The sequence below is a fragment of the Alosa sapidissima genome, chromosome 19, assembly GCF_018492685.1.
Source record: "Alosa sapidissima isolate fAloSap1 chromosome 19, fAloSap1.pri, whole genome shotgun sequence".
In the NCBI taxonomy this organism is placed as follows: Eukaryota; Metazoa; Chordata; class Actinopteri; order Clupeiformes; family Clupeidae; genus Alosa; species Alosa sapidissima.
The window spans coordinates 23,623,289-23,636,839 of record NC_055975.1 but is presented as its reverse complement, the minus strand read 5'-3'; the positions used below and the strand labels follow the sequence as shown (position 1 = coordinate 23,636,839).

The following is a 13,551-nucleotide window of genomic DNA, read 5'->3' as shown; positions in this document are numbered from 1 at the left end:
TAACAATCTGTTAATTTAACAATCTTATCAGTAAAATATTTTTAGCCAAGAATCCATTTCATATATGGGAGACCTTAGAGATAAGGAAAAACATTGTTGGTTTAGTTCTACCTCCGGTAGGGGTATCTAAGAAAATTGGGGCCAGTCACTAGCCTATACATGTGGGATACCACGGGCAAGGATTTCATTAGCCAATAGACCAATATGACAATATAGGGGAACAACGACGCACGCAAAAAAAAAAAAAAAAAAAGGACGATCCAAATATTTTATGGTTTTCCCCTTGTACAGAGACAGTTGTGTCACAGTTTAATGCAGCGATACCTTAAAAAAAAAAAAGCATGCTGCTGATCAGGTTTTACTGATGCAATTTGTTAATGTTCATTTGTGCAACTATTTACTAATAGTTAGTTCTACTAATACTTTAAGTTCAGAACAGGTGCATTTTTTTTTTTTATTTACCCATGCTATTTTAATATGACAAGTTTGATTTGAGGGGGTTTGGGCTCACTTCTCTTCCATTTGGAAGATCACCAAGACAATACATATAGGCTACAAGTACTAGAGGAGACTTGAGCTAAAAATTAAGCAAGCAGATGCAGAAAATTACAGAAAAGCTTTTTATTGTTTTAACTAAAGAGTCTACATGTGCATCCAAGTTGGGAGTCCAGGGCCTGAAGAGACAAAACAAATAAGGGGAAAGGCCAACCAAATACAGAATCTCTAACTGGAAAATAAATAAAAAAAAACACACTTACACAGGACAGGAGGAAGAAGAGGGCAAACTTATCTTTTTCTGTTGAGAGAAAGGTGTTACATTTATACGCTCAATAAAACAGCCAAGCACACACAAACAAATGTTTACCTGTTAGAAAGGGCCTCCAGAGTTTGGACAGTCTGAGCATCATGGAAAAATGGTGACGGGGGCAGGCTCAGGGGCAGTTTCACTTGAACGATAGTGCAGTGGGATGTAGGTGGTTTGGGAAAAGACCTTTTTTCCTCGTACATAACGGTTAAATGATTTGACCACATAGCGGGTTTGAAAACCTGATGGCTGAGCTATAACAAGGTAGCGCTTTTCCTCCACAGAATCACCAGTAGGGCTAGGTGTAGGTTTAAGATCGTGAGCCGGCTCCTGTCTCACCGGGGCTGGGGGAATCTTAGCCTGCTGGCTGGTGGTCTGCAGCACCTGCCTCACTGGGGCTGGGGGAGTCTTAGCCTGCTGGCTGGTGGTCTGCGGCACCTGCCTCACTGGGGCTGGTGGAGTCTTGGCCGGGTGGCTGGTGGTCTGTGGCACCTGCCTCACTGGGGCTGGTGGAGTCTTGGCCGGCTGGCTGGAAGTCTGCGGCACCTGGGCCTCCTGAGCAGGGCGATTGAGACCCCACACTGGCTTCGCCTGGGTTTGGGATGGGTCTTGCTGGCTCACCAGAGTTGAGGGCATCCATGCATAGCTTGCCTGGTTTGGTGGCATCTGCATTGGACTTGATTGGGCAGGATAACTTACAATTGGGTATCTGGAAGACGTGTAACTGGAACTTGGCCGAGGTCCACCTTTGACTTCACCCAGGTCATTCACAGAGGGTACAGAGCCACTACCAGAAGGTCTATTATCAAAGTTATAAAGTCCAACTCTATAGGGAACAAGGTAATGCTTTTCCTCCACAGAATCACCAGTAGGGCTAGGTGTAGGTTTAAGATCGTGAGCCGGCTCCTGTCTCACCGGGGCTGGGGGAATCTTAGCCTGCTGGCTGGTGGTCTGCAGCACCTGCCTCACTGGGGCTGGGGGAGTCTTAGCCTGCTGGCTGGTGGTCTGCGGCACCTGCCTCACTGGGGCTGGTGGAGTCTTGGCCGGGTGGCTGGTGGTCTGCGGCACCTGCCTCACTGGGGCTGGTGGAGTCTTGGCCGGGTGGCTGGTGGTCTGCGGCACCTGCCTCACTGGGGCTGGTGGAGTCTTGGCCGGGTGGCTGGAAGTCTGCGGCACCTGGGCCTCCTGAGCAGGGCGATTGAGACCCCACACTGGCTTCGCCTGGGTTTGGGATGGGCCTTGCTGGCTCACCAGAGTTGAGGGCATCCATGCATAGCTTGCCTGGTTTGGTGGCATCTGCATTGGACTTGATTGGGCAGGATAACTTAGAATTGGGTATCTGGAAGACGTGTAACTGGAACTTGGCGGAGGTCCACCTTTGACTTCACCCAGGTCATTCACAGAGGGTACAGAGCCACTACCAGAAGGTCTATTATCGAAGTTATAAAATCCAAAACTATAGGGAACACCAGACCCTACAACATAATGACTTTAATTACAATGCATATTTTTAAATTTAAAATCAAATAAGTTACTTTGATGTAGCAAGTTCTTACCTCGTTGACCGCTTACTTCACTTAAGAGAAGGCAGACACAAACAAACCTGCAGAGTATACCATATTTAGATCATTCATGAACACAGAACAAAATCCAAGAAGAAATAATAACACAAAAAGTAAACATATACCTGAACATCATGCTGTCTTCTGTCAGCGATCCAAAAGCAGCTCACTCTTCCTTTTCTTCCCTAATGGTCAAACTGGGCTTATATAGGTACAACTGCTCAGTCTAATTAGCTAATTGATTTCAGCTGATAGCAATTATAGTGCATTTGGTCAGTGTGAATTTCCATGTATGAACTAGTGGCATGAGTAGACGTTTTTTCAACCAACTTTTTAATGTGCATTTTAAGTAAATAAGAAATCCTGATGTTTAAAATTCAAATAAAATATTTTTATGCAAATAAAACTACAATTAATGTTCTTTGCCTTATTTACTGTCCAATGAGGCAAAGACATGTCAGGCTTACATTTGCAAGTAGGCAATAGGCATCAATACTGGGCTAAAGTATTGTTCCTTGTACTACTGTTGCTGTCCTAAGCTGGATAAAGGGGGATTCTATGAAGTAGTCACCCAGCCATTCTACACAGAATAGACAGAACGGGCATCTGAGAGTTTCTGAGAGTGTAACGGCTCTATCTCGGGCGTTACGGCTTTGTCGGCTTCTCTGAAGCTTTATTTGGGTGTTAACTATTCTACTTGTGTTAATTACTCTACTGGGCCTATTGGGCCTGCCCTCATGAGGTTGAAATGGCGATATACAAACAGTGAGTCAGCCAACAATTGCCAGATTAATTTATTTATTTTAAAAGTCCTGTAACAAACATATCTTGATCATCAGTGGTCAGGAAAGGATGGGGAGCCCTATAAAGAACAAACGCATTACATGTAGATGATAGAAAAATAATTTGTATTATGTCCTTTAAGAATTCAATTTTACCTTGCTTTTGTGTTTATGTGGGCAGCTTGTTTACAAATTCCTGTAATACAAGATCAAAGTTATTAGCGTTTATTACTGCAAGCAAGCAAGCAAGCAAGCAAACAAACAAACAAACACTCACCTTCCAGGACCCCAGGATCTAGTTTGAGAGGAAAGGTCAGACTCTGCTTTTTAGGAAGCTTAACCTGTGAGAATATTTTGGTATAAGGGGATGCCTCCGCTCATCAACAGGAAGTTATTCATAAATTTAGAATCATCCCAATTTGGAGCATAAACACAAGCTAATGTCACAGGCAAACTGTAGAGTTTCCCAACCACAATAACAAAACACCCATTAGGTCTGATTTGGTTTCAGATGGTACGAATAGTACTGATTTGTTAATCAGAATTTCAGCAGCCCTGGCCAAAACTATGGGACTTTTGCTGGAGTCACGGTGAGTTCCCGTCAACTAGATCATTTAGTGTGAGGTGCCAATGTTAACGGTTTTAAGTCAGTGTTTTTAGTCTGGAACTATGCCAATTTTTTTTTTTCTAAACTTGATCATCAGACCCTGCCCCGCCTATTTGTCAACCCAGGAGCCGCTACTGATGTTTTGATATTGTCGTAATGCCAAGACTTACAAAAAACACTGCATATTCGTTTGCATATTTTATGTTCATTCATGAAAATCCAGAAAAGAAGTCATCCACAGTGTTATACTGTATGAATTGACAATGGAAACTCGACTGATCACAGGAGGAGCTGGGAACAGCTATGGGATGAAAAAAAGGTAAGGTTGTCAGGGCCACTTTTTTGAAAACACCTCATAAAATTGCAACAAATGAACATTTAAGAGAATAATCCTGTTTCTGTCAACTTTAGTTACATTACACCCTTTTATGAATCAGGAGTTAATCCACTCCCCTCAAGTAAATCAAAAGTTTTATTTGCATAAAAATATTTTATTTGAATTTTAAACATCAGGATTTCTTATTTACTTGGTAAAAATGCACATTAAAAAGTTGGTTGAAAAAACGTCTACTCATGCCACTAGTTCATACATGGAAATTCACACTGACCAAATGCACTATAATTGCTATCAGCTGAAATCAATTAGCTAATTAGACTGAGCAGTTGTACCTATATAAGCCCAGTTTGACCATTAGGGAAGAAAAGGAAGAGTGAGCTGCTTTTGGATCGCTGACAGAAGACAGCATGATGTTCAGGTATATGTTTACTTTTTGTGTTATTATTTCTTCTTGGATTTTGTTCTGTGTTCATGAATGATCTAAACATGGTATACTCTGCAGGTTTGTTTGTGTCTGCCTTCTCTTAAGTGAAGTAAGCGGTCAACGAGGTAAGAACTTGCTACATCAAAGTAACTTATTTGATTTTAAATTTAAAAATATGCATTGTAATTAAAGTCATTATGTTGTAGGGTCTGGTGTTCCCTATAGTTTTGGATTTTATAACTTCGATAATCGACCTTCTGGTAGTGGCTCTGTACCCTCTGTGAATGACCTGGGTGAAGTCAAAGGTGGACCTCCGCCAAGTTCCAGTTACACGTCTTCCAGATACCCAATTCTAAGTTATCCTGCCCAATCAAGTCCAATGCAGATGCCACCAAACCAGGCAAGCTATGCATGGATGCCCTCAACTCTGGTGAGCCAGCAAGGCCCATCCCAAACCCAGGCGAAGCCAGTGTGGGGTCTCAATCCCCCTGCTCAGGAGGCCCAGGTGCCGCAGACTTCCAGCCAGCCGGCCAAGACTCCACCAGCCCCAGTGAGGCAGGTGCCGCAGACCACCAGCCAGCAGGCTAAGACTCCACCAGCCCCAGTGAGGCAGGTGCCGCAGACCACCAGCCAGCAGGCTAAGACTCCCCCAGCCCCAGTGAGGCAGGTGCCGCAGACCACCAGCCAGCAGGCTAAGACTCCACCAGCCCCAGTGAGGCAGGTGCCGCAGACCACCAGCCAGCAGGCTAAGACTCCTCCAGCCCCAGTGAGACAGGAGCCGGCTCACGATCCTAAACATACACCTAGCCCTACTGGTGATTATGTGGCGGAAAAGCGTTACTTTGTTCCCTATAGTTTTGGACTTTATAACTTCGATAATAGACCTTCTGGTAGTGGCTCTGTACCCTCTGTGAATGACCTGGGTGAAGTCAAAGGTGGACCTCCGCCAAGTTCCAGTTACACGTCTTCCAGATACCCAATTCTAAGTTATCCTGCCCAATCAAGTCCAATGCAGATGCCACCAAACCAGGCAAGCTATGCATGGATGCCCTCAACTCTGGTGAGCCAGCAAGGCCCATCCCAAACCCAGGCGAAGCCAGTGTGGGGTCTCAATCCCCCTGCTCAGGAGGCCCAGGTGCCGCAGACTTCCAGCCAGCCGGCCAAGACTCCACCAGCCCCAGTGAGGCAGGTGCCGCAGACCACCAGCCAGCAGGCTAAGACTCCACCAGCCCCAGTGAGGCAGGTGCCGCAGACCACCAGCCAGCAGGCTAAGACTCCCCCAGCCCCAGTGAGGCAGGTGCCGCAGACCACCAGCCAGCAGGCTAAGACTCCACCAGCCCCAGTGAGACAGGAGCCGCAGACCACCAGCCAGCAGGCTAAGACTCCCCCAGCCCCAGTGAGGCAGGTGCCGCAGACCACCAGCCAGCAGGCTAAGACTCCACCAGCCCCAGTGAGGCAGGTGCCGCAGACCACCAGCCAGCAGGCTAAGACTCCTCCAGCCCCAGTGAGACAGGAGCCGGCTCACGATCCTAAACATACACCTAGCCCTACTGGTGATTATGTGGCGGAAAAGCATTACTTTGTTCCCTATAGTTTTGGACTTTATAACTTCGATAATAGACCTTCTGGTAGTGGCTCTGTACCCTCTGTGAATGACCTGGGTGAAGTCAAAGGTGGACCTCCGCCAAGTTCCAGTTACACGTCTTCCAGATACCCAATTCTAAGTTATCCTGCCCAATCAAGTCCAATGCAGATGCCACCAAACCAGGCAAGCTATGCATGGATGCCCTCAACTCTGGTGAGCCAGCAAGGCCCATCCCAAACCCAGGCGAAGCCAGTGTGGGGTCTCAATCGCCCTGCTCAGGAGGCCCAGGCGCCGCAGACCACCAGCCAGCAGGCTAAGACTCCCCCAGCCCCAGTGAGGCAGGTGCCGCAGACCACCAGCCAGCAGGCTAAGACTCCACCAGCCCCAGTGAGACAGGAGCCGCAGACCACCAGCCAGCAGGCTAAGACTCCCCCAGCCCCAGTGAGGCAGGTGCCGCAGACCACCAGCCAGCAGGCTAAGACTCCACCAGCCCCAGTGAGACAGGAGCCGCAGACCACCAGCCAGCAGGCTAAGACTCCCCCAGCCCCAGTGAGGCAGGCGCCGCAGACCACCAGCCAGCAGGCTAAGACTCCCCCAGTGAGACAGGAGCCGGCTCACGATCCTAAACCTACACCTAGCCGTACTGGTGATTCTGTGGAGGAAAAGCGCTACCTTGTTATAGCTCAGCCATCAGGTTTTCAAACCCGCTATGTGGTCAAATCATTTAACCGTTATGTACGAGGAAAAAAGGTCTTTTCCCAAACCACCTACATCCCACTGCACTATCGTTCAAGTGAAACTGCCCCTGAGCCTGCCCCCGTCACCATTTTTCCATGATGCTCAGACTGTCCAAACTCTGGAGGCCCTTTCTAACAGGTAAACATTGTTTGTGTGCTTGGCTGTTTTATTGAGCGTATAAAGAGGTCTTTCCAAGTTGGTGTGGCGACTTTCATTTTTATTATTTTTATCAGAAACTTTTTTATTTATATTACCATTTTAACATTTTTATTTTACTATCAATGTGTTTTAAATGTCTATTTGATATTTTTCTAAAAGCGCATTGAGTCTGTGTATGCCATATGAAATGTGCTATATAAATAAACTTGAATTGAATAAATGTAACGCCTTTCTCTCAACAGAAAAATAAGTTTGCCCTCTTCCTCCTGTCCTGTGTAAGTATGATTTTTTTATATATTTATTTTTCAGTTAGAGATTCTGTATTTGGTTGGCCTTTCCCCTTATTTGTTTTGTCTCTTCAGGCCCTGGACTCCCAACTTGGATGCACATGTAGACTCTTTAGTTAAAACAATAAAAAGCTTTTCTGTAATTTTCTGCATCTGGTTAATTTCTACAGTAGCTCAAGTCTCCTCTACTTGTAGCCTATATTGTCTTGGTGATAATCCAAATGGAAGAAAAGTGAGGCCAAACCCTCTCAAACCAAACTTGTCACATTAAAATAAATGTTAAGCCTATTTAGGTGGCACATTGGAGAATACCAGGTCTATGAGGTTGAAAGGTTTTCCTCAATTGGTCCCCAGGACGCTGAAGCATTGGGATTAAACCTACAGACAAGGGGCGAAGAGCAAAAGGCCAAAAATGCCTCTTAAAATTAGGTAGAGCTAATCCTCCCTATCACGTTGAAGGGTTTTTCATTTCAAGGTCTCTTTCCATTCCATATACTGTAAAGATATGAGGCAATGCAATTTTTCCCAATACCCCTCTGGGTGTGGAAGGGCAACCATAGGGAGTAAAGTTTATACGAGGAAGTACATCCACTTTTACTATCGACGTGTGGGCTCGGAGGGACTTTGGAAGCTTAGACCAGCGATCAAGATCCTTCTAAATTTGATTATAAATGCCTTGGAAATTCTGTGATCCTGAGATGTGGATCGACTACATTTGTTGCACACTTGAATCACAATGTCTAGTAGGTTGAAGGTGGTTGCGTTTATTTCGCTTCCAATAACTTCACACATTACATTTGCACTCTGCTTTCTTTGTGTCATTTGGATTTGTTTACCATCATCAAAGATGGTTGATTATGAAGATACTTCCTGAGAGGCTATTTCCTGTCCCTGGAAATGTATTCAAATAGGGTAGCAGTAGTACACGCCCTGAACGGGGGGGGGGCACTATCCCCCATTTATGCAGTGATCGGGCTCCCTTTTTTAACATTGAGGTCTATGGCAGAATCCAAGAATCTCCCAGAATTTGTCAGCTTATTTTTTTAGCAATGGATGCACATTTCGGACACAGTATCATGATCTCCGAACCCTCCTCCCCATTTCAGGAGAATGTTGTGACAGTATGACCCTCCAGTCGGGAGAAAATCCACCTTAATGAAGGTGTACACCAAGTTTGTTTTGTACTCCGGCTTCTGTCTGGTGTGGAACCGAGGCGTTCATACGTCAGTGACACGCCCCTGTGCAGGCGGGGACTGAACCAGAGCCCATCTCTGACTGAACTCCACTTTGCCCTCATAGACATGAACTAGGACGACCCATCTTGCTACGCATTAATTGGGGGTCAAGCAGTGAAGCTGCGAGTTACTAGCTTTTCCTATTATTATTATTATTATTATTATACTTCCGCCATTGGAGTCAATGGCAGCCCATAGAACGCCTGGCTAAAAAGTGCAGATTTTTTGGCAGAAAGTTTCGGGACACTCCACTGACCATTCACACTCATTTGCAGACCTCTAAACCCAGCCATCTAGCGCCACCAACAGGTCAAAATCTGGCCGAAAATTTAACCGCCGGGTCTAAAGTTCGGCACACTGATTCAGCACTGTCCCAAATTCGGCACACTGATTCAGCACTGTCCCATGATCACGCTCACCAATTTACAGAACTCTATGCCCAACACTCTAGCGCCACCAATGGGTCAAAACCAGATTGCATTCACGCATGTGACCATTGAACGGTGCGTCCGATTTTCACATATTAGGCACTGTGGGAATCCCTGGGCCGACCTAAGTTCAATGACCCCTATTACGTCACTTTCTGCCATATTGGACCTCCGCCATATTGGATTTAGTCCAAACTCTACAAAAAGTTTCAGCGTTCACAAATTTCATCCGATTTTCACGGAACTTGGCGGAGATGATCTTCTGCCTGAGCCGCACAAACGATACTTGTCAGATTTTTCAATTTCATTTTTGTTTGCCCGTGACAGCCAATCAAATATGGTGATGAAGCCGCCAAACAAGAAGTGGACTAACATCTCCGTGACGCTTTGAGTTAACATAACAAAACTCGATACCATTAGTCAGGACCCTGTCCCAATCACTTACAGCAATTTTTATGCATATACATTGAACACTCTAGCACCACCACCAGTTCAATGCTGGATATGCGTTCATGCACGTGATTAGGGGTGTGAATCTCTCATGTAAAAGACGATACGATTCGCATCTAGATACATGGGCACGATTCGATACAAGAAAAGATACATGTTTATAAAAAACGATTCAGTGCGATTCGATGCAGTTCAAGAATGGAAAGCATTCTGAAAGATTTTTTATAGTTTGCTCAAGGTGCACATTCAAGTTTTTTTCCGATACGTGGCTTCACGTATCGATGTAGCCGTATCTTACATGTTAAAAACGGATACCGATACGTATCGGTTAATCTTTACACCCCTACGCGTGATCCTTGACTTTTTTGTCTGATTTTCACAATTGAGGTAGCGTCTGAATCCTTGGACCATCCCGAGTTCATCGACCCCTATCCCGTCACTTTCCGCCATATTGGATTTTGTCCAAACTCTACGAAAAGTTTCAGCGGTTACAAATTTCATCCGATTTTCACAGAACTTAGCGGAGATGATCTTCAGACCGAGCCGCACAAACGATACTTGTCAGATTTTTGAATTTCCAATTTGCCCGTGACCGCCAATCACACATGGCGACGATGCCGCCTAACAGGAAGTGGGCTAACATTTTTTTAAGTCCAAACTTGGTACAGGGACTTGGTATCTGATTGTGAGGACGCACTAGGAAATTGGCATCATTTGGCCTCTATAGGGGGCCCTGCAATACAGGAAATGAGCTTGTATCTCAGCAACGCTTTGATGTACAAAGTCCAAACTTGGTATAAGGACATGTTACCTGATTATGATGACGCCCTAGGAAATCTGCATTATTTGGCCTCTATAGGGGGCGCTGCAATACAGGAAGTGAACTCGTATCTCAGCAACGCTTTGATGTATGAAGTCCAAACTTGGTACAGGGAATTAGTATCTGATTGTGATGACGCAATAGGAAATTGGCATCATTTGGCCTCTATAGGGGGCACTGCAATACAGGAAGTGAGCTTGTATCTCAGCAACGCTTTGATGTATGAACATAGACAGTCGCAGTTATATCATTGTGCAATAAGTCTTCCAACAGAAATCAATGGGATTTTACAAAATGCCAAATACAACATGACAGAAACTGTATTTCGCTATGCTACTTGTTTTGGAACATCAACGAACACCACTAACCACTCGGTGAGTTGCACAGTTTTGAAAACGAACGTTAAGAGTTGTTTTAGGACATGTTTGTGCATGCCTGTTGCAGCCACTCTGAAGTAGTCAAAGGTGATTCAAAACGAGTCAGAAAAGTCGAGAAAGGGCCAATCGTCAAAATTTCTGTGTCCACCACTCTAGTTCATCCAAAACAAACCAGAAAAGAGACTTAAAGTGTATAAAGTAAAATAAAACCTTTAAAGTCTATAATGTTGGTTTTGCTCTTCATTGATTCACTCATCTGCCAAAATAGTTTTTTTAAATATGTTCATAGCAAAAATGGTTGCTTGCAATTAATTTAGATTAATTAATCACAGAGTAGGCCTATGTAATAAATTAGATTATTTTTTTAATCGCTTGACAGCCCTAGCTTTTATATTGTTCACATCACAATTTGCATGAGCCACGACTAAAAGACTTGCGATAATAGACATGTCGCGGCTCGTTCACTTGGGCAGGAGGGGCAGAGCCTTACTAAAGATTCAACTATTCAAACTATTCAAAGAGCCTTACTAAAGATACAAAGTATTCAATCATGTTACATTTTTGTATGATTTGCAAAGACATTTCGAAAAGATCGCAAAGATCTCGTTGATCCTATCCGTAGTTGTTGTAGGCCTACTGTAACGTTACATTTAATTTCTGGTAGGGCAGTAGACGTCACTGCCCTGAAGAAATTGAACAGCGCCTGCTGTTTGTCTATGTAAATCTGTCGACCGATAATGGAACTGCAGCTAGAGCAGTAGTAGAAGGTCGGGTGGGCAGATCATGCCATTGCCCACCCTATACGACATCAGAATTTATTGTAATAGGGAGGGAAAGTAATCTCATCGCCACCTACTGGTTGCATTCCTAGAGTTTAGCGAAGTGGATGGGATTTTTTTTTAGAAAAAATATATCTTGGTGCACATTGGGATCTTAATTTAAGATAGTTACTTAGTAACTATCTTAAATTAAGTAACTAGTTGTGTCCAGCTGCCGGTGACCTGGAACCAGTGACGGACTGGACGGTCTGGCATTTGGGCAGATGCCAGAAGGGCCGCGGCACCTCGTAGGCCGTTTGGGCCGGTCAATCACGGAACCGCATGCTTGTCGGGTTTGCGCTGCCCATTTATCGTAAAGACGATTTTACAATCTCTCGGCCCACTATCAAGCATCAATAGTGTTACATGGCTACGAATAAGCCATTTATCTCTAACTCCCTTTTCCTCCTTCATAGTAGAAAACTAATCAGTATTTATACCAGACATGAGTCTTTACACTACAGTCATGGTGACCCTCAATATTTACATCAGTCTACATTATTTTGTAACCTTATTCAATCAAATGATTTAAAAGTGCATTGTTTGAAATTGGAATACAATAAATACGCTGCCTGTATCTTTTATTTTATTATTGGTTTACAAAAGTTAGGCTACATGAAGCAATGACTTCTGGGAATTTCAAAACCGAATGCGTCTAGCCTACTTCCCTTAGCACGGGGAATTGCCGATCTAGCATGCCTTGATCCTCGGAATTTTGTCCTTATAAAAGCTAATAAACTGCCCCCAAATGCACTTCGAAACATAAGAGAATGTCTGCTTAAATTCAGAGAAGGTGCTACGGTTGAAAATCTACATTGACACATCTCGCCACGCACTGGGACAGTCTGAAAAAGTCTCCTCTAAACGAGTATACAGTCAAAGCATCGGACTTTGATGATGCCGCGGAGATATAAGATACAGAAATAAACCTGGTGAGCAAGAAATGTTCAACCTGCAAGAATTGTGCAATCTGTTGCTATTTCCTTCTCCAGCAGTTAAACCTCTTTACCTGTGCCTACAACTATATATGGTCAGCAAATGAATTCCTACTAACACTGTCATGTACTCAAGTGGCATGCAAACAGAGTTTTTCCACTCTTAAATTCATCAAGAATCTAAGGACACGATTGTCACAGGATAATTTGGAGGCCTTTATGCTGATGGCGACAGAGAAAGAGGTCCTATAATGAACTTGGATGCTGATGACGTGATAGACAGGGTTGCGGAGAAGAGCAAGCTCCTTCACACCTTGTTAACTGCATGACGTTAATTAAGACATGTTTGTGGAGCGGCTGCTCTGATGGGTTTCCCGTTTATCAACAAAACTACATTTGCGCGCAGCCGTGGGACAGAAGACGCTTGGTGCCACAGTGTTGACTTAAATAGTCGGCTGCTGTAAGCTACAATCGTAATTTTTTATATACCCCTGGTCTCCTGTTGTCTCAATGATAATAACATCTCATTTCAGGCTATATTTCAGAGTTTGCCGTTCATTTGCATTAACATCGTATTTTGTCATTTTTGGCGAAGACATGCATTCCTTTAGGGATATTGAACATATTGAACATTCTCTAACCATTGTGATTTCGAATTGGTGCAGTTTTCAGCACAAAAACTAATTTTGTTCTTTTCATGGAGAGCACTGCTCTATGCTGTTCTATGGTGCTTTCTGCCTCTTGCGCACGCATGTTTTCGTGACGTTACATAGAAATCCATGTATTCTAGGCTATTCTTTTTTCATTTTCATATTTCATATTGCATTCATTTTTTTGGAGTTGTGCATTGATATATCCATGTTCTTGGTTCAGTCTTTATGCATATTAAAGTTAGAGTTCATCACCAATGGGGCTACAAACTTGTTATGTCCGTGTATGTGAAGTTATATCTGTGTGTTGCGAGCATATGCATACACACGTGTGCATGCGCGTCCCCGTGTGGGCCACTGGTTGGTGAAAATGCCAGGGCCGTTTTTTAATCCCAGCCTGTCACTGGTGTCAAGTGTGAATGAAATCCTCAACCCAAGTGACTTTTGACTTCCCTGTGTGCTTGTGTGTGTGTGTGTGTGTGTGTGTGTGTGTGTGTGTGTGTGACCGGGTCATTTCCAGATTGACAGCCCGTATAGACGTCTCCATCACCC

The 13,551-nt window shown here is 44.3% G+C and overlaps 2 protein-coding genes across 10 annotated transcripts; one reads left to right on the top strand and one right to left on the bottom strand.

Moving 5' to 3' along the window:
* Positions 1-865: 865 nt before the first annotated feature.
* On the bottom strand, positions 866-2,561 carry LOC121693183 (vegetative cell wall protein gp1-like). Of its 6 annotated transcripts, XM_042072462.1 has the most exons (5): positions 2,493-2,561; positions 2,362-2,408; positions 1,982-2,280; positions 1,770-1,873; positions 866-1,715 (listed from the first exon to the last, which is right to left on the bottom strand). In XM_042072462.1, the coding sequence occupies exons 1-5, from the start codon at positions 2,501-2,503 to the stop codon at positions 905-907; spliced, it is 1,272 nt and encodes a 423-aa protein (XP_041928396.1). In that variant the 5' UTR covers positions 2,504-2,561; the 3' UTR covers positions 866-904. The 6 variants fall into 6 exon arrangements, with proteins under 6 accessions (XP_041928396.1, XP_041928394.1, XP_041928393.1 ...); XM_042072460.1 differs by having other exon boundaries at positions 866-1,139; positions 1,194-2,280; XM_042072459.1 differs by having other exon boundaries at positions 1,770-2,280.
* A 1,879-nt stretch (positions 2,562-4,440) lies between these two features.
* LOC121693176 (extensin-like) lies at positions 4,441-6,978 on the top strand. 4 transcript variants are annotated; one of them, XM_042072444.1, is made up of 4 exons: positions 4,441-4,511; positions 4,596-4,642; positions 4,724-5,180; positions 5,289-6,978. In XM_042072444.1, the coding sequence occupies exons 1-4, from the start codon at positions 4,501-4,503 to the stop codon at positions 6,937-6,939; spliced, it is 2,166 nt and encodes a 721-aa protein (XP_041928378.1). In that variant the 5' UTR covers positions 4,441-4,500; the 3' UTR covers positions 6,940-6,978. The 4 variants fall into 4 exon arrangements, with proteins under 4 accessions (XP_041928378.1, XP_041928379.1, XP_041928377.1 ...); XM_042072445.1 differs by having other exon boundaries at positions 4,724-6,000; positions 6,415-6,978; XM_042072443.1 differs by having other exon boundaries at positions 4,724-6,414; positions 6,523-6,978.
* Positions 6,979-13,551: the final 6,573 nt, after the last annotated feature.